Source organism: Schistocerca nitens, chromosome 8 (assembly GCF_023898315.1).
Source record: "Schistocerca nitens isolate TAMUIC-IGC-003100 chromosome 8, iqSchNite1.1, whole genome shotgun sequence".
NCBI classification, from domain to species: Eukaryota; Metazoa; Arthropoda; class Insecta; order Orthoptera; family Acrididae; genus Schistocerca; species Schistocerca nitens.
The window spans coordinates 318155920-318179968 of record NC_064621.1 but is presented as its reverse complement, the minus strand read 5'-3'; the positions used below and the strand labels follow the sequence as shown (position 1 = coordinate 318179968).

The 24049-nt window shown below is 42.6% G+C and overlaps 1 protein-coding gene across 1 annotated transcript in view; it reads left to right on the top strand.

Moving 5' to 3' along the window:
- Positions 1 to 24049, top strand: part of LOC126199544 (protein O-mannosyl-transferase TMTC1-like) — a 648409-nt gene that overhangs the window by 581493 nt on the left and 42867 nt on the right. Inside the window, exons 14-16 of the mRNA XM_049936465.1 lie at positions 547 to 758; positions 10814 to 10949; positions 19306 to 19453. Coding sequence (XP_049792422.1) covers positions 547 to 758; positions 10814 to 10949; positions 19306 to 19453 — 496 coding nt within the window. The remainder of the gene's footprint in view (positions 1 to 546; positions 759 to 10813; positions 10950 to 19305; positions 19454 to 24049) is intronic.

Genomic DNA, 24049 nt, shown 5'->3' with positions numbered 1-24049 from the left:
CTTCCAGAAAATTGAGAACATTGCACTTACGTCCCAAGTCAACACTGAAAGCCGACTTAGAACCGAGCCAGATGACTGTGCATTAAACCTGACCTAAAATGGTTCCCGTCTGGCCGACATTCGTACGCGGGCAGGCATTACAGGTAATTCATCATACAGTCGGAGACTTGAAAGGATCACACTTCATTTTTCACTATGTCTGAACCTCACTACATTATGCCTGGAAATGAAATATGCAGGAATAATCTTGTATATCGAAAGTTGTTCGCGAACACAGCATGAAATCCTACCATGTTATGGAACTCTCTCCTTATTTTACGCCAGGGCCTCATCTGATGATGTAACCAAATAGGAAACAGATCGTGATTTGTAATAAAGCAACCATGCAGCTGCAGTGGTGTTTTTATTTAACATGTATTCTTTCTCCTCTGTTGTTTACGCAGAGTAACTAAAATTTGTAATTTTGACGACCAACATGCAGAATGCTAAGGATTTAAGTGCTCCAGCAAAGATGTTGTGCATTAAGTGTATTTTGCGCCGGTGCAGGAGGGACAACCGCACGGAGGACGCGGCCGTGATGCTGGAGCGCTGCATCCGGCTGGACTCGGGCTACACGCCGGCCTACCTGCTGCTGGCGCGGCTGTACGCGGGCGCCGGCCTGCAGGCCAGGGTGGGCGAGCTGCTGCGACAGTTGGTACGCCTGCAGCCTCTGTCAGCCGACCGGCTCGCCGACTACGGCGATTGGTTGCTGCAGCAAGGTAGGCAACCCACGGTGTCTCCAAAAGTGTAACGTCTGCTTCTTCTCAACAGTATCAGGACACTGTGCGTCAGATTGTTTTGATATTATGAGAGGTTTCTGCAGTAGACGTCGGTTTACATAAAAGATTTTTGGGTATGGTACAAGGTCTAAATGGAAAATACCTAACACTGAATAACAATACAGCGGCCTTCATCTGCTTCTATTTATCTGCCAGTTGTCTCTGTAAATGCCACTGTAACGTCAGTATCGTTCAGTTAATAGTTCTCTCACAATAAGATGCAGTAGCATGCATAGCCGCGCGGAGTGGACGCGTAGTTTTTTGGCGCCATGCACGGATTTCAGGACTCTCCCGCTCGAGATACGAGTCCTCCCTCGAGCATGGGGGGTGTGTGCTGTTCTTAGCGTAAGTAAGTTTAAGTAGTGTGTACGTCTAGGGACCGATGACCCAAGCAGTTTGGTCTCTTAGGAATTCACACACATTTGACCATTTAGCATGCACAAAAAACTTCTATATTAAGAGATGGGTTTTACTTCAATAATCTTCAACATTTGTAGTGACGGTCGGAGGAAGGCAATGGCAAACCACCTCCACTCGGACCTTGCCTAGTAAGGCGGCGCGGGTCTCCCGCGTCGCTCCCCTACGCTCTGTAAAGAAGTATGGGACTCATCATCATCATCATCATCATTGTAGTGACTACATGGTGTAAATCTGCTGGTGCGAGAATTTTTTAAAATAACGATTTAAAGAGAGGAGTGTTTTCCTTTTGCCAATTTGGAAAGCCAGTTCTAATTTAAAATCTTGAAACGTATATTACATTTATTGATCATGGACTTCGAAGCTGTGGCTTCGGTATACTCGTCTGTTACATTTGCACCCGAAAAGGATTTGGTGAAAAGTGGGGAGACTTACTGTCCCGCTTCTTTTTTGAAATTTATATTGTCTTTTAGTTTTCCCCTGTGACGAAAATCATTAGTCTGTGCCTAAGATCTGTCACAAGTAGCGAAAAATCTATTGATGACGGAAATAAAAAGTGATGATACGAGGCAGTTAACGTGATATAGGGACTATGGTGACGAGATCTCTTGATATTACTTGTCACAAATAGGATGGCGGGTGGGGGGGGGGGAGGGGGTTGGCGGCGAGAGAGGGCAGAGGCGGACCGGGAGGGTGGGGAGGGGTGGCAGGAGGTATGTGGACTTGTATGTGGGATCAGGTAGATGTTCCTATAGAATTAATGTCAAATGACTGAATGGGAATGAACTGACGGATAGAATATAGGTATTGAACAAAGTTTTGGAACGAGACTGAATTTGGAGAATGGATGCCTTTATTTCGCAAAGAAGAGCAAGGAGTATGCTACAGCTGATAGCTTTCCTCAGTCTTAGGAGTGCGGGAAGGAGATGTGGTTAGAATTGCATGGGAAAATACATGATTGATTCAAAATTTATACACCAAATAGGTGTTTAAATATATGTGTTAAAACTCGTAAATACAGAACTGAATGAAAAGTCCAGTAGTCCACTGTAGCTGTATTTACTTAAGTCGATTATACACCCACACTATTGGTTTCGCAGCTTCTAAGTTGCATCTTCTGGTTTATATTAACACTGTGTCACGTGGTATAGGGAGTTACATAATGCCGCAGAGTAACAGTTGGCGTGGCCGGCAAAGTTCTCTGCTCTCCTCAACTGATGGATAACCACCATCAATGACGAATGTCATGCCTGTGCTAAAATCACGAACTGTTATCACTTTACCTATTAAAATTTCTTGTCGGACTCTTCAATGAACAGAGAATGTCCCTCGTAGATATTATCCCGGAAAATACAAGGTCGAAAAGCCAGCAGTCGTATGTGCTCGTCATCAACATAGCAGCTGACAACACAAGCTACAAGCGTCCCGTGCGTTGTGGAAACGTGTGCTATGGTGCCGTCCGGGTACCAAACCAGGGACAGAAATTGACATGGTAAAAGCATGTGGAATGTGGGGAGATGCAAAGGTCTGAGGTACAGATAAGTCCATGTCAGCAGACTATATTTGTGTAGAACATGGGTGCAGATCAGCACGAGCACTCTAATTTATGTCATTTACTTTTAGTTGTTGGAGGTGAGTGACTGATCTCAGATTTATTTGTACTGGTACAATAATTTGAAAAAATTGCTCTGAGCACTATGGGACTTAACATCTAAGGTCATCAGTCCTCTAGAACTTAGAACTAGTCAAACCTAACTAACCTAAGGACATCACACACATGCATGCCAGAGGCAGGATTCAAACCTGCGACCGCAGAGGTCGCGCTTCCAGAATGAAGCGCCTAGAACCGCTCGGACACAACAGTCGGCAATATTTTGAAAAGGAAAAGAAATTTTTTCTAGCAGGTGAGTAAACCTTATCCAAGGTGGAGGAAAATAGTCAAAACTGCTACACGTTTCATGTCCTAGAGGATGCCCATAATCTTCTTTTTTCAGTACATGAACAAACTGCATTTAGCTGTCTACGTTTCTGTTATCCAGTACATGAAGAACCTGCATTCCCCTTCTTTTGGGTCCTCGTGTCCTTCTAGCCTAATGTGTGCGCCTGTTTGATTGTTACCGCAGCTAGTAGTTGTATGTTCCCTAAAACTTTCACTAATCTTTCTACCCATCTGACCGACAGTGATTTTTGCACTTGTTCCACAGTCAATTGTACTAATACCTGCATGAAAAATAACAATGACGTCGGCAAATATAGGATTCTTTATTTCTTCTCTTCGTACATTATTTTCCTTCCATAATTCTTCTTTGGTTTCCCTTAATTGCTTGCTCAATAGATAGATTTTTTCAACTGCTATTTCCGTCTCATGTCTTTCGACAGTTATAACTGCAGTCTGATCTCCGTACAAATTGTCGACAACCTTCTTCCCGTATTTTATCCATTCTACCTTCAAAATTTCGAAGTGTGCATACCGGTTAATATTTTCAAATACTTTCTCTGAAGCAGCGAATGCTATGAACGTAAGTTTCTCTTTCTTCAACATATTTTCTAACCTAAGTCATAGGGCCGGCGTTACCTGGTGTCTTTCTCCGAACCCAAACCGATCTTCCCAGAGATCGTTTAATCAGTTTTTTCCGTTCTTCTGTACATAATTAGTGTTTGGTAACCATGACTTGTTTATTATATTTCAGTAATACTGTCAACTGTCAGCGCCTGCATACTTTGCAGTTTGAATTAATACATTATTCTTTACGCCTGAGAGTATTTCGCCAGTCTCATTTATTTTGCACAGAGATGGAATAGTTTTGTCGTGGTGGGACGTCCCAAGGATTTCAACTACTCTGAAGGAAAGTGGTCTACGCCACGAGCCAAGCTTCGATTTAAGGCTTTCGGTCCTCTATCAAATTATTCGGACAAATGATGTACCCATTCTCATCATTATGTGCCTCCAGTTTCTTTTTTAGAACACTGTATTCAGCTTTATGTCGGTATAAATTGTTTTTACATATTAGTAAGGTGCACTACTCTGACAGTTCCGAGAAAATCGCAAGGTAAGTTTTATGCGTCTTTATGTAACTGATGTATCTGCGCGTAGGTGTTGGGCGTCAGAGTTCGTGGTAGTCAAGCGGTTAGCTTTCGAGCTGTGTACAACGAATGTCTATGAGGCGACGGTTCGACTCGCCGGCACGGTAGCTCAGCTTGGTCGGTCAGAGGGTTAGCTGCTCTCTGTAATAATTAAAAAAACAAAAAAAAAAAAACAGCGTGAACGGATAAACGATGAACTTGAATGTACGTCATGGGAAGTCAGCCACGAACAAATGCAATGAGCTTTAACGAACGAAATGGTGGTCATATTATTTAATTTATATATTATTTCTGAGGTAATATAATTTAAAATGCCACGTGTATTTCGATGCAGTTTTAGTGAATTTAATGTTTTTTGACTACTTAATTTTTTAATTAAATTAAATTATTAGAACAGACATATTCGCATCTACCGATAGATAAATTAAGGAACACATACATCCCAAATACATGCAGTTTGGCAAGGTACCCAGAATTGTTTTGCACCTCGTCGCTTTTAGCTGCAGACACAGAGGTGGGCCCCATTTGGCAGTCAACCTGCTTGGGGATGAGACGTTGCTACGGTAGCAAGAACGTATAGTGTAGGTGCAAATTTTTCAAATATAACAGAATTTTGATTTGTACTACAAAAATGAGGGTTTGAGGAGGAGTCAAGCTGTCGCTTCATACATGTTCGTCTGATTAAGTTCTAACACTAACCACCTGACCACCATGAGTTCGAACGTGCGGTATCTATGCACAGATACATCACTTACACAGCAGTTGTGTCAAACTTCTCTTGCGATTTTCTCGGAACTTCCAGAGTACTGCCGGTTATTACTTGCTCATTATGACATTTTAATGGTCTACTAAAGATGTACAAAGTCTGAAGTATATCTCTGACCCCAACGTCTTGTAACATATTTCCCACTCAGCCTAGGTGCCAATAATGTGAAAAAAGATGATTACTGTATCAAGGCGCATTTTGTAAAGAGAAAGCGGCCATTACAGTTTCCAGCGTACAGCCATTTTCGAGAAATTACTAAGTTCTCTCTTGATGACCGTATCAAAGATCATATCCTTTCAGTATGTAAGCTATCTGGCTATAATAGTCTCTTTACTTTTCAGTTCATTCTCGACAAGGAAATCTGCTTGTAAAGCTATACAGACATCGAAACGAAACTAATATTAAGAAGTCTGAGACATCCTAGTGTTAATTGTATCGGTAAGGACGGAAGGAAGACACCTCCGTTCCGGTCAACAGAGCACTTTCTCACTCTCCGCCCATGGCGTCGTCAGGGGGCGGCATGGAGGGGCGTGGGGGGAGCACACCACTCCCCCGGCCATTGTCAGCACACCAGACCTCGGAGCCGATCCTTCTCACTCACATAACTCCTCAGATGGCATCACGAGGTTACGTGTACACTGTTCCAGTCCACCCACCAAGAAAAACTCAATGGCAGTACGGAGAATCGAACCCGGGTCTCACGCTTGGCAGTCAACGCGACGATCCCTTTTGCTGTCCTTTTCCATCTGTTCCTTCGTCATTTTTCTTATGCATTTCTCTTCGGATATCGCATGACATTTCTGAGATACCACTGACGGAAACTTTATCATTCTTCTATTGAAAACTAGCTGCCGTGTCGGCTGTAACTCAGCTACGTAGGCAGACGTTAAATAAAACGAGGAAATCAGTATTCCATAGGAATATAACCTTAATACAATTAATTGGGGCATCTTTCTTTAATATTTGGCCTCGCACGAACAATCTAGTGCTCATTTTGACACTTGTCTAGGCTGTTTAGTGTTATACCATCACAAACAACGGTAATGCTGGAAGCTGCAAAAAAAGGGAGGAAGGTTTATCTGTTTAGCAAGAGTAATAGAAGGCAGATTTCAGACTACCTAAGATGAAAACGAAAATTTCTGTTCCGACACTGACAATGTTGAGTGTTCATGGAAAAAGTTCAAGACAATCGTAAAATGCGTTTTAGACAGGTACGTGCCGAGTATAACTGTGAGGGACGGGGAAAACCCACCGTGGTACAACAACAAAGTTAGGAAACTACTGCGAAAGCAAAGAGAGCTTCACTCCAAGTTTAAACGCAGCCAAAACCTCTCAGACAAACAGAAGCTAAACGATGTCAAACTCAGCGTAAGGAGGGCTATGCGTGAAGCGTTCAGTGAATTCGAAAGTAAAATTCTATGTACCGACTTGACAGAAAAACCTAGGAAGTTCTGGTATTACGTTATATCAGTATGTGGCTCGAAACAGCATATCCAGACACTCCAGGATGATGATGGCATTGAAACAGAGGATGACACGCGTAAAGCTGAAATACTAAACTCCTTTTTCCAATGCTGTTTCACAGAGGAAGACCGCACTGCAGTTCCTTCTCTAAATCCTCGCACAAACGAAAAAATGGCTGACATCGAAATAAGTGTGCAAGGAATAGAAAAGCAACTGGAATCACTCAACAGAGGAAAGTCCACTGGACCTGACGGGATACCAATTCGATTCTACACAGAGTACGCGAAAGAACTTGCCCCCCTTCTAACAGCCGTGTACCGCAAGTCTCTAGAGGAACGGAAGGTTCCAAATGATTGGAAAAGAGCACGGGTAGTCCCAGTCATCTAGAAGGGTCGTCGAGCAGATGTGCAAAACTATAGACCTATATCTCTGACGTCGATCTGTTGTAGAATTTTAGAACATGTTTTATGCTCGCATATCATGTCGTTTCTGGAAACCCATAATCTACTCTTCAGGAAGTTTTTGGAAACCCAGAATCTACTATGTAGGAATCAACATGGATTCCGGAAACAGCGATCGTGTGAGACCCAACTCGCTTTATTTGTTCATGAGACCCAGAAAATATTAGATACAGGCTCCCAGGTAGATGCTATTTTTCTTGACTTCCGGAAGACGTTTGATACAGTTCCGCACTGTCGCCTGATAAACAAAGTAAGAGCCTACGGAATATCAGACCAGCTGTGTGGCTGAATTGAAGAGTTTTTAGCAAACAGAACACAGCATGTTGTTATCAATGGAGAGACGTCTACAGACGTCAAAGTAACCTCTGGCGTGCCACAGGGGAGTGTTATGGTACCATTGCTTTTCACAATATATATAAATGACCTAGTAGATAGTGTCGGAAGTTCCATGCGGCTTTTCGCGGATGATGCTGTAGTATACAGAGAAGTTGCAGCATTAGAAAATTGTAGCGAAATGCAGGAAGATCTGCAGCGGATAGGCACTTGGTGCAGGGAGTGGCAACTGTCCCTTAACATAGACAAATGTAATGTATTGCGAATACATAGAAAGAAGGATCCTTTATTGTATGATTATATGATAGCGGAACAAACACTGGTAGCAGTTACTTCTGTAAAATATCTGGGAGTATGCGTGCGGAACGATTTGAAGTGGAATGATCATATAAAATTAATTGTTGGTAAGGCGGGTACCAGGTTGAGATTCATTGGGAGAGTGCTTAGAAAATTTAGTCCATCAACAAAGGAGGTGGCTTACAAAACACTCGTTCGACCTATACTTGAGTATTGCTCATCAGTGTGGGATCCGTACCAGATCGGGTTGATGGAGGAGATAGAGAAGATCCAAAGAAGAGCGGCGCGTTTCGTCACAGGGTTATTTGGTAACCGTGATAGCGTTACGGAGATGTTTAATAAACTCAAGTGGCAGACTCTGCAAGAGAGGCGCTCTGCATCGCCGTGTAGCTTGCTCGCCAGGTTTCGAGAGGGTGCGTTTCTGGATGAGGTATCGAATATATTGCTTCCCCCTACTTATACCTCCCGAGGAGATCACGAATGTAAAATTAGAGAGATTAGAGCGCGCACGGAGGCTTTCAGACAGTCGTTCTTCCCGCGAACCATACGCGACTGGAACAGGAAAGGGAGGTAATGACAGTGGCACGTAAATTGCCCTCCGCCACACGCCGTTGGGTGGCTTGCGGAGTATAAATGTAGATGTAGATGTAGATGTAGTTGTAGGAAGCAAAATATTCTATAGAACAGTCTTGATCGCATAAAAAAGATTTTTATTCATAAGTGATAATCGGCTTAGACCCGATATACATCATCTTCGTACCATACTCTGTAATTTAGAGTACGATAGATTAGAGGGAAAAATTTAATATATGAAATTAAAAATAAATTATACGAAGTTATACGCAGTGCTGACATGAGGAGACGATGGCATGGAGCAGGAACTGGGGACACCACCCTCTAATTTAGATACAACTTACGATAGTATCCACCATAGTATTAAGGTTTATATTCATGGTGTATGAGACGTATCGCGCCAATCACCGAAGTTAAGCGCTTGCACTCAGGTGGCTGACTGTTGGGATCTGCCCATTTCTGTTAGCAAGCGGGCTGCACTGTGTCCTTGGCAGACCTATTGGGGAGGTACTTGACTGAGAAGGAGCGGATCCGGTCACGAAAACTAACAACGGTGGGAAGAGACGTGTGCTGACCAAATGTCCCTCCATATTCGCATCTACTGACGCCTAACGTTGAGGATGACACGGTTGTCGGTCGGTGCCGTTGGGCCTTCAGAGGATTTTTCGGACGTAGTTTACTTCAGACATGTATCGCATACGTTGTATCCTATTAGCTCCTGATGACGTGTGGTTGCAGGAAAGAAGCGGGCCACCAGCTATTGAACTACATGGCACCGCCACATAGTCACAGACGACATCAGTCACTGGTAACAACAGTACCTGCTCCGTGTTATCGTCCCCACACGTCATTACTGCGTATAAAGTCGCATACAGAATTTGTAGCTTAATGTTCGATACATGAAATACACTACTGGCCATTAAGATTGCTACACCACGAAGATGGCGTGCTACAGATGCGAAATTTAACCAACATGAAGAAGATGCTGTGTCATGTAGATTATTAGGTTTTCAGAGCATTCACACAAGGTTGGCAGCGGTGGCGACACCTACAACGTGCTGATAGGAGGAAAGTTTCCAAACGATTTCTCAAACACAAACAGCAGTTGACCGGTTTTGCCTGGTGAAACGTTGTTGTGATGCGAGGTGTAACGAGGAGAAATGTGTACCATCACGTTTCCGACTTTGATAAAGGTCGGATTGTAGCCTATCGCGATTGCGGTTTATCGTATCGCGACATTGCTGCTCGCGTTGGTCGAGATCCGATGACTTAGCAGAATATGGAATCGGTGGGTTCAGGAGGTGAATACGGAACGCCGTATTGTATCCCAACGGCCTCGTATCAATAGCAGTCGAGATGACAGGCATCTTATCCGCACGGTTGTAACGGATCGTGCAGCCACGTCTCGACCCCTGAGTCAACAGATGGGGACGTTTGCAAGACAACAACCATCTGCACGAACAGTTCGACAACGTTTGAAACATCATGGACTATCAGCTCAGAGACCATGATTGCGGTTACCCTTGACGCTGCATCACAGACAGGAGCGCCTGCGATGGTGTACTCAAGGACGAACGCGGGTGCACGAATGGTAAAACGTCATTTTTTCGGATGAATCCAGGTTCTGTTTACAGAATCATGATGGTGGCATCCGCGTTTGGTGACATCGCGGTGATTGGAAGCGTGTATTCGTCTTCGCCATACTGGCGTATCACGCGGCGTCATGGTATGGGGTGCCATTGGTTACACGTCTTGGTCACCTCCTGTTCGCTTTGACGGCACTTTGAACAGTGGACGTTACATCTTAGACGTGTTACTACCCGTGGCTCTACCCTTCATTCGATCCCTGCGAAACCCTTCATTTCAGCAGGTTGATGCACGACCGCATGTTGCAGGTCCTGTACGGGGCTTTCTGGATACAGAAAATGTTCGACTGCTGCCCTAGCCAGCACATTCTCCAGATCTCTCACCAACTGAAAACGTCTGGTCAATGGTGGCCAAGCAAATGGCTCGTCACAATACGCCAGTCACTACTCTTGATGAACTGTGGTATCGTGATGAAGCTGCATGGTTAGCTGTACCTGTACACGCCATCGAAGCTCTGTTTGGCTCAATGCCCAGGCTATCAAGGCCGTTATTACGGCCAGAGGTGGTTGTTCTGGGTACTGATTTCTCAGGATTTATGCACCCAAACTGCGTGAAAATGAAATCACATATCAGTTCTAGTATAACATACTTGTCCAATGAATACCCGTTTATCACCAACATTTTTTCTTGGTGTAGCAATTTTAATGGCCAGTGGTGTATTTCCCTCTTTTCTGTTGCACCCTAAATTACAGGCATGGTCCGAAGAAGATCCACGTCGGGTCGAAACCACTCACAACTTCCCAATCAAAGTGTTTTTTTTTTTTTTGCTGAAAGTGCTGTTCTACACAATATTTTATTATAGTTCATTCTGATCGCTGCTATGGCCTATACGTTTACATATATGTTCTGCGCAAGATGAAATCTGTTCGTGTGTGATAAAATCCACATGACCAGGTAGCTCGATGTCCGCACAGTATTGGAACTTACAGAGCGTGTTGCTACTGTGCCGGCAGGTCGGCGGCTGGAGGCGCTGCAGCTGTACCAGAGGGCGCTGGCCGTGTCCTGCACGCACCGGGCCGCGCTGCTGGGGGCGGCCAGGATCCTGCGCTCGCAGGGCCAGCTGGCGCGCGTGCACCAGCTGCTGCTCAGGTGAGGACACCTGACCTCACTGTGCATTGAAAATCAGCCAAAATGCGACTACAGATGTTGCAGTCCGCACAAGAAATGTCAACCAATGCTTATACTTGGAAGAGAGGTCTTTGTCCTGTACTTCATTTTGACGGTAGCGAACGAAGATTAGTGTCAATAATTCAAGAACAGTCTTAATCGCAATCTACGACTACCTGACTTGGTAGATTACATAGATTTTTGGACAACATGGTTGTGGAGAGAAGCAGCGATTAGTATGATCAATCAATAACTCAAGAACAGTCTTAATCGCATTTATTATTGTTATAATACCGCCACCTGGTTTCATCTCGACGTAGGGGTCATCTTCTGGGCGTTTACACCGTTGGTCGACTGCTGGTGGTGTCACTCCTGTCTACATAGTTTCCTGCTGTTATGTAGACAGGAGTGACACCACCAGCAGCCGACCAATGGTGTAAACGCCCAGAGGATGACCCCTACGCTGGTTGAAACCGGTTGGCGGTATATTAACAAAAAATAAGACTGTTCTTGAATTATTGATTAATCATAATAATCGCTGCTTCTCTCCACAACCATGTTGCCCGAAGATTAGTGTGCCCTCTTCGTTCCACAGGTATCCAACACATAAAAGTCACTCTTTTGTCCACATATCACATGACCGAGTTAGTGGCATTTGTGACAGATAACGAATTTCTACTCTGACCCATTCGGACAAGCGCGCGCATTGTTACACCGCTTCGGGGTTCGGCGAATCGCACCAGCCGCCGTATCCACCTGCCCGAATACTCCCGGCGGATTAACGACGAGGGCCGGTGACCGGACAGCCTGGTCATGATTTTCAGGCGGTTTTTCACATCGCAACATGTGATTACCGGGCTAGCACCCACGTTTCGTCTTAGTTCTACAGTCAGCACACATTTCGAAAATGTTCTCACACTTTTACACGGGCTAACACTAGACGCAGACAGATGGAGTGCACAAATTCCGTCCCAGGGGTGGGGGCTGGAGGGGGGGGGGGGGGGACGGTGCCAGCCGCAAGGTAATCCGGCCACTCTCTAGCACGAACGTTGCCAATTCCCGATTAACATGCACACGCCGTGAGGATAAAGAATAAGGCCATGAAAAAGAAAAAGAACCAGTTTCCACTCTAAATAGTCGTCATGAGAACCTTATCTTGTTACAACAAGCCGCTGTCGAGCCCTGGTACATAAATATTCAATCAAAGGCACACTTTGTTTGAATATTTCCTTCATCTGACTGTAAAACTTTTTTATTTCATATTACGATCATGAGTTCGTACAGCAATATAGCATACAATTAGACTTTGTTGAGTGAAGTCGTCGACAAGATCTACTGAGCTGGAAGTCGCAGCGTGTAGATAAGTACAAAATCAAAGAAATGTATGGCAGACAGGTAGCAAACATGTTTTCCAGCCGTAAAACAATTGAAAAATTGGCTGGAAAGCATGTTTTCTACCTGCTTTCTGGAGAGTTCCTTCATTTTGTAGTTATCTACTCGCTGGGAGACTCAGTTCAATAGATCTTGCCGATGACTTCACTTAACGCGATTTATTGCAATTGATAATGGCTTTAGGCCGAAATCATCATAGTAATATAAAATAAAGAAGTTGTACAGCTAAACAGCGGAAACATGAAAAGTCACACTTAACGGAACGGAAATACAACTAGGGGACTTAATGTTATCATTAGAGATGCTACGTAACAGTTGTTAATATTTACAGAAATAATAGGTGGCATTTAATCGTAATATTTGTTCTACAAACAGATCAACAGAATCTTACAAGAGAGAATGCTCTCTTGAGGCAATGATCCTGCTACGTACTACTTAAATCAACAACATTGACGAAAAACTTTCACATAACTAATTAAATGTATTATTGAAGTAAGTAAATCAAAAATACCAGAGGTTGAAAATACCGCTTCAGTTGTCAAATTCTTTTATCATCACACGACCGGTTTCGGTCTCTTATAAGCCCATCTTCAGGTGTCGTAACTTGTCCTAACTTGTTGCAAGCGCAGAACGGAGAGTCTGTTTTGCGCTCGTAGGTAGTACACCGCGCCTACTACATAAGAGACCGAAACCGGTCGTGTGATAATAAAAGAACTTTATAACTGAAGCGGTATTTTCAACCTCTGGTATAATGCTCAGTTGCGGTTGTTCCACCAACAGGATTGTTTGAAATTGCAAATAGCGTAAACTTTCCAACGAAACAAAAAGTAAAATGGAACCTGAGAATTAAATGTCTCTAGAACGAAGACCGATAGATATGTGCAATAAACGGTATGTCTAGAGTGAAAGCTGTAAGAATTTGATACAGGTTTTATATATAAAGTTTAAAACAGTCCATAAAGCTGGTATAGGTGGCACTGCAGCCGCAATATGTAATGCCTACAAATACTGCACCGCAGTTCAGAAAGGTCAATTCCACCATTAGAAGGCGAACGGAGGTTAGCGTGCTGACTGATATGGTTAAAATGTAGTGCCACAGGTTGCAACACAGTTCTATGCCAACAAGGCGTAGTTTTCAAACATGATTTTATGTTCCAAAAGAATCCGAAGGGAAAACTGTTCGCTGGCTCGTCGACAAATATCAATGGGCAGGCAGCGTGGTTGACGATCCACCGGGGAAACCTGGCCACAACCAAACTGTAGTTACACCTGAAAATGTCGACTCGGTTTATGGAATTATTCAGCAAATTCCAAGGAAACCCGTCTGAATAATTGCAACAGAGACTGGTTTAAAGCGATCCAGCACGCATAACATACTGAGACAGATCCTGCAAATGCTAAGATAGAGCCTACACATATCTCCATTCAAAATCCAACGCCATAAAGCTATACCAGTACGAACTATGCGACAGAGGACTGACTTTGCGACCTAGATTCTCACAATGATTGATAAGAAGGATTTGATGGTGGCTGCACCTCATTCATAGATGAAGCACACCTCCGCCTTAATAGAGTCATTTATACATTAAAAAACCTAGTGATTTTGGGGTATCGACAATTCCTATTTTTCTCAATCGAGAGCACAATATCCTCCCACAGCTACTGTTTGGTCTGTGGTGTGCTGCTGAGGACAATATTGCGTTGTTGGTTGTTTTTGATGTGAGAAACTATCACTAGTGAACATTACGTTGGAATTTTGGAACAATGTGTCGTCATACGGCTGGCGATGGAGGCTGGACCAGCTGCCTAGTAGTTTACACAAGAAGGGGCCACAGCACATCGCACCGAAGAGCTGTTTCACTTTCTTGATGAACAATTCGGAAACAGAGCCATTGCGTTGGTTTATAACAAAGTTACTGACGCAATGTGGATTGTCTTCCTTATTAGCCGGACGTGACTCCTTGTGGCTACTTTTTGTGGGGCGTATTGAAAGACACTGGCTACTTGAAGCAACCCACCCATCTGCATGGCATCCTTTTCCACTAAGACACTATCGCATGTGATGACAAATTTCATTGTTCGTTTTCACCACCTCTTATCTGCTAGAGGTAGATATTTCGAATAGCCTAAGATGTGACTGCAAAATCTGATTGCAGAAGACGAGTTTAATTATGCAATTTGATACTGTACGAGCTGCACAGCGTACCACGACATCTGCTAGCAACTTTTCAAGTAGTTTAGAAACTTCTGTATAAAATTCTTACAGCCTTTACGATCAACATACCTTTTGTTGCATTCATCTATCGATCGTAGTTTCCGAGATATTTAATTTTGAAATTGGGGGCTCCTTCGCTATATACCTTTCTGATGTATGGTAAAAACCGGATTTTTTTTTTTTTTTGCTTCCTGTAAATAATATAGGTGACACTTACGGATTGGGACCTACACCTGTTCCGACTGGCCGCCTGCTCCCTACAGGGCACTACAAGAAGCGATCTATGATCGTGCTACATGCGAACGGCAGGTTACCAATCCCTCCCACCATTAGTGCCAGCAGGTGAATCCTAATACTGCCACTGTTTCTTTATTCAAACAGCTCCTCATTTGCACTCCCTACTGCCTACAGGAAAATTAAAGAGATCTTTGGAGAGAAGAGAACCACTTGTATGAATATCAAGAGCTCAGATGGCAACCCAGTTCTAAGCAAAGAAGGGAAGGCAGAAAGGTGGAAGGAGTATATAGAGGGTCTATACAAGGGCGATGTACTTGAGGACAGTATTATGGAAATGGAAGAGGATGTAGATGAAGATGAAATGGGAGATAAGATACTGCGTGAAGAGTTTGACAGAGCACTGAAAGACCTGAGTAGAAACAAGGCCCCACGAGTAGACAACATTCCATTAGAACTACTGATGGCCTTGGGAGAGCCAGTCATGACAAAACTCTACCATCTGGTGAGCAAAACGTATGAGACAGGCGAAATACCCACAGACTTCAAGAAGAATATAATAATTCCAATACCAAAGAAAGCAGGTGTTGACAGATGTGAAAATTACCGAACTATCAGTTTAATAAGTCACAGCTGCAAAATACTAACACGAACTCTTTACAGACGAATGGAAAAACTGGTAGAAGCGGACCTCGGGGAAGATCAGTTTGGATTCCGTAGATATGTTGGAACACGTGAAGCAATACTAACCTTACGACTTATCTTAGAAGAAAGATTAAGAAAAGGCAAACCTACGTTTCTAGCATTTGTAGACTTAGAGAAAGCTTTTGACAACGTTAACTGGAATACTCTCTTTCAAATTCTGAAGGTGGCAGGGGTGAAATACAGGGAGCGAAAGGCTATTTACAATTTGTACAAAAAGCAGATGGCAGTTATAAGAGTCGAGGGGCATGAAAGGGAAGCAGTGGTTGGGAAAGGAGTGAGACAGGGTTGTAGCCTCTCCCCGATGTTATTCAATCTGTATATTGAGCAAGCAGTAAAGGAAACAAAAGAAAAATTCGGAGTAGGTATTAAAATTCATGGAGAAGAAGTAAAAACTTTGAGGTTCGCCGATGACATTGTAATTCTGTCAGAGACAGCAAAGGACTTCGAAGAGCAGTTGAGCGGAATGGACAGTCTCTTGAAAGGAGGATATAAGATGAACATCAACAAAAACAAAACGAGGATAGTGGAATGTAGTCAAATTAAATCGGGTGATGCTGAGGGGATTAGATTAGGAAATGAGACACTTAAAGTAGTAAAGGAGTTTTGCTATTTAGGGAGTAAAATAACTGATGACGGTCGAAGTAGAGAGGATATAAAATGTAGACTGGCAATGGCAAGGAAAGCGTTTCTGAAGAAGAGAAATTTGTTAACATCGAGTATGGATTTAAGTGTCAAGAAGTAATTTTTGAAAGTATTTGTATGGATTGTAGCCATGTATGGAAGTGAAACATGGAAGATAAATAGTTTGGACAAGAAGAGAATAGAAGCTTTCGAAATGTGATGCTACAGAAGAATGCTGAAGATTAGATGGGTAGATCACATAACTAATGAGGAAGTGTTGAATAGGATTGGGGAGAAGAGAAGTTTGTGGCACAGCTTGACTAGAAGAAGGGATCGGTTGGTAGGACATGTTTTGAGGCATCAAGGGATCACAAATTTAGCATTGGAGGGCAGCGTGGAGGGTAAAAATCGTAGGGGGAGACCAAGAGATGCATACACTAAGCAGATTCAGAAGGATGTAGGTTGCAGTAGGTACTGGGAGATGAAGAAGCTTGCACAGGATAGAGTAGCATGGAGAGCTGCATCAAACCAGTCTCAGGACTGAAGACCACAACAACAACAACGTCAGAAATAAATACAAGGTAGTCCCGGAATCGAACGCAGTTCTTTCCGCTGCGAAGACAGCGACAATAAGCCTTCCGCTATGTAGACAGTGCTGCTCCGCGTAAATAATTTAATTATGCGTGGACAATTACATCAGGACATGAAGACTAAGAGCTCTAAGCGTCAGTTGAGAAAATTTTCCTATCCGAGAATATCTGTTCTTTCATATAATTACCCTAAAACCACTGGACAGCGCCTGCCGTAAACTATAAAATACAGATTTTGTTTTACTTAAAATATTGTTTTGCTATAGTTATACTGTGCATTTTCTTGCTCTGAGAAAAGGAAATTCATTGGTTATGTTACTGACTATGATCAGTGGCAAAGCCTACTTTTGTTACAATGGGAGTCAGCATACATGAACAGAATATACAGTAGCTGTCTATTGTCACAACTGCTACATATTGTTTTTCAGCCACAGAACAATTATTCCGTAATACCTTTTTTATTTTCAAAACAAACCGTACCAGTGGAAGCATGGGTGAACTTAAAGACTAGCCAGAGGAACAAGAACAAGTAAAGCCCACACATATCATCCAGCCTTTTTGCTTCGACCGTCCGCTCTCGCTCCAGTCCTCATTCGGAAGAAATCGACGAACATTTGCTGCAGCACCTGCCCACAGAACTTTGATGTTCCATGATACTGCAGCGAAGTCACATCCGTTGTTGAAGATTAGTGAGCAATGTAGGCAGCAGATATATGGATCTGGCACATGGTAGCCAGATAAGCTACTTACACTGTTCATAAACAGTCGTTTTTATGATGCTTATTACGAGGAGAACACGACGAATGCAATAACCCGACTTCCCAAAAACGTCACTCATTGAATGAGGTGTCAAAATAGGGACATGTGTCTCGGCTTATCCATAGATACTCGACGGTTTCAGAGAAAACGAGTTCAAAGTTTACGAGGTATTATACATGATGACTTCTGGCGAGTAAATAAGTCAATAGAAGCGGTCGCACAGTGGGTAGCGTCCCGACTTCACATCTTTCTGTCCCGTGTTCAAAACTCTATTTTTCTTTTTACTTTTTTTTTCTTTTATCCACCCATGTCCGTAGGAGATTAGTACACGAATGTATTCCAGTGTATAATTAACTAACTTTGCCTTTATCGTCTACTGATTGCATGTCTGGGAGCGAATTAAGAAAAAAATGAATGAAAAATTATTTGAAACCGTTTTCATTGAAATTCGTGTAGAGTATCTTGATTCAAGATCAACTGCAAGCTCCAGTTTTCTCTAAAGGGATCTGTTATGCATGGTTTGCCGTGAAATTATTACCAACGTGCGAAATCCTCAGCAGTGTTAACGACGTTTCTTCCCGAGTGACATTCATACGATGAAATGTCACTGTGGCAAACCTGCCTGCGAGCAATGCTTGTGGTGTTCGGAATTTCTGTTTCGAATATTTCTAAGGTTGAAATCATCAAAGGGAATGCATCAAATCTTCCTGAAGAATAGACATAAGAATAACATATGAGAATTAATGGATGAATGAGATACAACAATATGAGAATTTAAAAAGTTAGGCGGCCCTGAAAATACCATATAGACATATATTATATAATAAACGTATGAAATTCATGGAAATTTTGGTCGGTCCTGCAAGCGTGGCTCGGATATCCAAGCTGTTAACGTGACCGTTCGTGAGAAGTGGGGAATCTGGGATCGAGTCCCGGTGCAGCAAAAATTTTTATGTGCCACCAACAGGTAATATCTTCATATCTAGTGTAGGTAAAGTTAGAAAGGTATCGCAACTGCGAATGAATTTCATAAATGCAGTATAGCTGCAAAGTCGTCACTAATGTCTGTTTCTTTAGACAATTAAAAAATAAAGGAACAAAGAGTTGTTATGAAAGCTAGTTGTAATTTTGCATTTAATATTAAGCCCTTCTAACACCTAACTTGATAAGAAACATTTGTGTAGTAATCTTGTGCGGACCTAAGTAGACATATAAAATAAAATGAAATAAATATAAACAATAATCAGGTTTAGAACACTGAGTGCAAAAGTGGGGTGCCGAGACGCTAGCTTCCTTGGCGCGCTAAAAGACATCTACATTACATCGAAAACTTTGACTGTTGTTTTCTCAGAAACGGTCGATTACCTTCGGACAAGCCGAGACATATATTTACTTGTTTAGACTCTTTTTCCGCTAAGCGAATTTTCTGGGATATCCGATTATGGCACTTGCCGTGTTCTCTTCGCTAGACGAAATCGTACTAGAAACGACGCTGTGACAACAGCATGCATCTTCAGTCGCGGGCCGAGGGCCGAAGGGAAAAGGGTTTTCTTCGTGAGCGGGTGATAGAAACACAAGAGAAACGAGAACTCATGTGCATCTTTTGCTTGTCCTGATTTCTAGTTTGTATTTTTTTTTACAGTCAGTATTGTGCGCCCCTTGGTTCCTGTATGGCCCTGGCTGTTAGGTATTCATGGTATTTTAAGACATTTAAAGACACTATAGCAACAGAGCAACGTTTCCACATGCATCACTCTTTTGGAGACTGAATGGTGCAGCACTGTGTAGCAGGAGGTGAGACGTGCGGCGGTTTGCTTCGCAGGAGTCTGGCGATGTCTCCCCAACACCGTGGCGGCCTCGTCTACACGGGGGACCTGCTCTTGCGGTCGTGGCAGCTGGGCTCCGCCTACCACCAGGAGAACGTCCCTTCTCATCCTCCCAGAAACGCAGACGACACCTACAGGGAACATGTGAGTGGCTGCATGGGTTTCTTCTCCGATGACGAAAAATGTGTACGCTATGTCTCTATTGATTAATGATCAGCTATCTGAAACAGTGAAGGTATTTCTTTTCACTTTTGTCCTGCAGGTATCACAAAAATGTGGTGATGTAATGACTCGTACATAGTTCCCTTATGATATAGAAAAACTGGGGTGAAACGATATGCGATACGCCACGTAACTACGAGCAGCCAATGTTAGGTGGTGAACGTGTGGCCGTTGTGTGTCAACGTCATTGAGTCACAAATCGCAATGGAGCAATGTCTCAAAATCAAGTGTTCTAGACGTCCTCAGACTGTTTTGAAGGAGATAAACGTTCATGCTAAGTATGTCCAGCACACCTTGACTCCCTAGAAAAACGACGACGCTTGGACGGCTTCCGCAACTTGATTCAAATGAAAAACCTGGACAGTTCTTTTCTGGAAAAGGTAATTACGGGAGTCGACGCTTGGTGGTGTCAATAAGAATCTACTGCAAACCGACAACGTGCAGAATATGTACCTGATGGTTTACAAAGATCGAAGAAGTAAAGAATTTGACGCACGAGGAGGACGACATATCGAAGAAGGACTCTTCTGAAAGTTTCACATGGTTATACGAACTTTCTGTGTGGCAGACTAAGTGAAACAACTGAAGCATTAAACCGGGTCTTAACTTCAATTTATTTTTTACTAATCCAGCCTCGAAACTTTAGTAAGCCCGTCTGTAAACTTCTCTCCCAAACAGTGTAGAATGCTTTTTTTCCCATTACTGTTAATAATCGTAAGTGGCCCGACATTCTTCCAACTGAGAACAATGAACTTACAGGTATGTACAACTTAACGTGTCGCTGGCCAAGAATTAAATCTTCCCCAAGACGACGTGCATTCGAACCCTTCTGTCGCTGATGCATGTAATAATGCTCTACTACAGCAAATGCACACATTATTTGCAATTGGTCCCAAAAGTGGTTTGGAGAGATACAGATATTACATGGGTGAAGACGATCTACATCGTTTGCGAACTATGAATGACAATACAGACATTCATTTCACGTCAATCGCGTGTAATGAGACTTTGGTTTCAATTGAGGCCGTATATTTGGCAATCGTTAACAAAGCACTGTTACAACTAGGAATGGGTGCACCGCTTCGGTTTCATATGACCTTTAAGATCACTATTTGCAAAGAGGAACACACTTTGATGACGAATTGGTTACACTTATTCACTCGAATCTTCCTAAACTCCTTCAAGAACAACGCATAGCCAATGATTGAATTATGCACGCAATTAAAAGACAAAGAAACGGCCCTTATATCCTAGACGCGTCCGACGGCATAAGCAAGACTTACGTCATTTCGCTTACCCTGGCAATCATTTGATCACGAAAAAATGTAGCACTGCCAATGTCACAATCTGAATTTGCTGCAAGGATTTTGGGTGGAATTGTCACTGAATATGTTAATCATGCAGATACCAATATGCAGTATCAACAAAAATTCAGGCATGGATAAAGTACTGTGTCCAAGCTCCTGATCACACAACAGAATATTGAGAAGAAATGAACAGCTCTTCAAAGAACTCTACTTGATATATCGTATTTAACAGCCACTGATGAACCTAATGCATATCAAATATCATCGCTTTTAAGGTGACTCACACAGAAATTGACTCTGAAGACCAAAGTAAATTGACAACTACAACACGATGCATCCATTGAGAGTTTCGGAAAACCATTGCAGGATACTGCGAATGGGGAAATGGAAATCGACTAATCCACACAACGTATCACATTGTCAAAACTTCTATAAAATGAGAGCAATAATAGATGAACTCATTGAAAAAGTTTTCGCAAATATCGCACCGAATAACAGAACTCATCCGTGGCTCGCGCATTTGTTATATTACCATCCGAAAAAACCAATGTCATTGTCTTCAATTTCAGCATTCAAAACTAAATACCAGGTGAGGTAACGATACAATAATGAATAGTGATGAAGTTGTCGCTTACACAACTGAACTGAATTCACTGTCTTGCTTTACTAAACATGCCGCAGCACTATTCAACAATGAACATCCGCATGCTTGTCGTTCTTCTTAAAACAGAAATTCACCATGACATTGTAATGGTACCAGGCTTTTAGTGAAAAACATAATGAACATCATGAGGGAAGTTACAATATTAAACGGATAATTTACAAACGAAGGTATGCTGCCACGCATCCCAAAGATTCCTGCATACGTGTCATACCAGTTCAAACGCTTCCAGTTTCCGATGAAAATGACCATCACAAAACACAGTGTCAATCTTTTCAAGTGTGTGGTCTATACTCGTATTTGGAAAATCCCTGATTCTCCCACGGACAGCGGTATGTGGTCTGCTAACGCATCGGAAAATCTTTTGATTTATTCCTCTACGAACCAGTTGGAGAAAAAATTGTACTGTGTGTCCAAAATCACTTACATAAACAAACTTCAATCAGAAATACTTCCTTTCTTTGAGTGGCATTGCAATTCAAGCCTTTTACTAGATAGTCATGTAATGAAATTCACATCAACATTCGTCTGCGAATTAGTCATTTTGGTTCGTAAGGTTTAGACTCCCAGCATCCACGACAGAAAATTATAACGAGCTTACACGCAATAGCAATGAATGATAAGGATACTTGTTATAGTAGAACTCAAATGTCAAAAGCATCTACTTTAATTAAATAAGGAAGTGTGAAAATCTTCTTGACTCGCTGCATTGAAATTTCGATTTTTCGTAACTATTATTTCATAAAAATATATATATATATAACTTCACCCTTGTTGCTAATAACGCCAGTTTTCATTTTTATGAATTACAACGTCAGTAAAGCATCAGATCGGCAACAGAATATCAAGAAATCGCAACCTGCGACGAGAAATCAACAAATCGACGCCGGTGAATCCAAACCGATATTTGCATGTTACAGCCGAGGAAATGTGAAGATAACCAGATGTTAGGATTCATAGTACATCCAAAACAATACATCAGGATTCATCCCATGAGAACAGTAATGACCCACGACCCTGATGTAATCCAGAACAGAAAGAAGATCCCGTCCGGGAATCCTGATTTAGTTTTTCCGCGATTTCCCTAAATCGCATCAGGCGAATGCCGGGATGGTTCTTCTGAAAGGGTACGGCCGAATTCCTTCCGTATCCTTCCCAATCCGATGGGACCGATGAACTCGCTATTTGGTCCCCTCCACCATATCAACCAACCAACCAGAAAGAAGATCACTATCGATCGTAATGTCTTCTGTATGTAATTGCCGATCTAGATTTCAGCTGACTACCTGCAAAGTGTTGATGATAGCAGATCTCCATTAAAATATTGATGACATTACGACAGATACGACCTTTCTTCTGCCCTGGAAAGCGATACAGCGGTAAACTACTTATATGATTCAAACAAGCCAGAACATCGACCTTGATAATATGGTATGGCTTTCATGTTTCAACACTGATAGCCCAATCATACGTGCAGTCACGTCGAAGAGGTGTATGCAGAGGGAAACCTAGCCAGTGTTTTCTCAACGTATTTCAGTAGTTTCAGGGCAGCAGTCTGGATGACTGACAGACCTGGTGTAACAGAATTAGTCATTGTGGTATTTATATGTAAGCAGAGAAATCAAGTGAAAGTAGTGTTACTGGGTACTCACCGCAACTCTCCGCACGGTGGATTGCGGAGTATCTACGTACATATAAATGTAGATAAAGTTTTGATATCAAGACGCATGATTGGATATGAAATAAGTCTGAAGATCGGATCACTTTCCGATCTCCCGCTCAATAGCAAGCACATACGGTAGACAATGAGCTGTCACCTGTGTGCTCTACAGGAGCTGTCGCACGCAGCAACCATGCTGTTGGTTGCACAAGGTGTATCGGCAGTCATCCTTACATACACACTGTTCACAAACTATGGTGCGCGTCCGTGTGCCACCTCAGACAACCATCCCACTTACTAACGCACTAGTGTCTCGCAGCAGTTGGTGTAGACGGACGAAAATGTTGTACGATGGACGGAGGTGATTCGCGAAAAATTCTCGACACATACGTTGTTCAACTGTACCATTACTACCGACGTTAAATGGATTTTGGAATTTATTTTGTATCCAAAAGATACATTTCCGGACGTGTATCATCATCAAAACTTTAACTACCAAGTCCCCTCAGCAACCCCTAGGGCCTATGTGAGGAATTTTGAAACATGCTGTAGAAAAACAACAATGAACTTCGTGTAATGTTTTTGGACAGATAAATCAAGACCCACATTAGATGACGCATACGTGTCGCAACATTTCTGGTTAAATATAAAAATGCAGTACCTTGTCTTTTGCTGATGGTGCAGTTTAAAAACCCCTGATATAATTTATTATATTAGGTTACTAATACTATCCGTTCCAACACAATCATGCTGAGAATGTACGTTTCATAAAAACAAGAATACACAATAAATATTTACAAAGACAAACAAATGCCCCAATGTATCTTCCACAAAAACCAAGTGATGTAGTCCTCATGGATGGGGAAGAAGTAAGAAGAAACCTCACACTT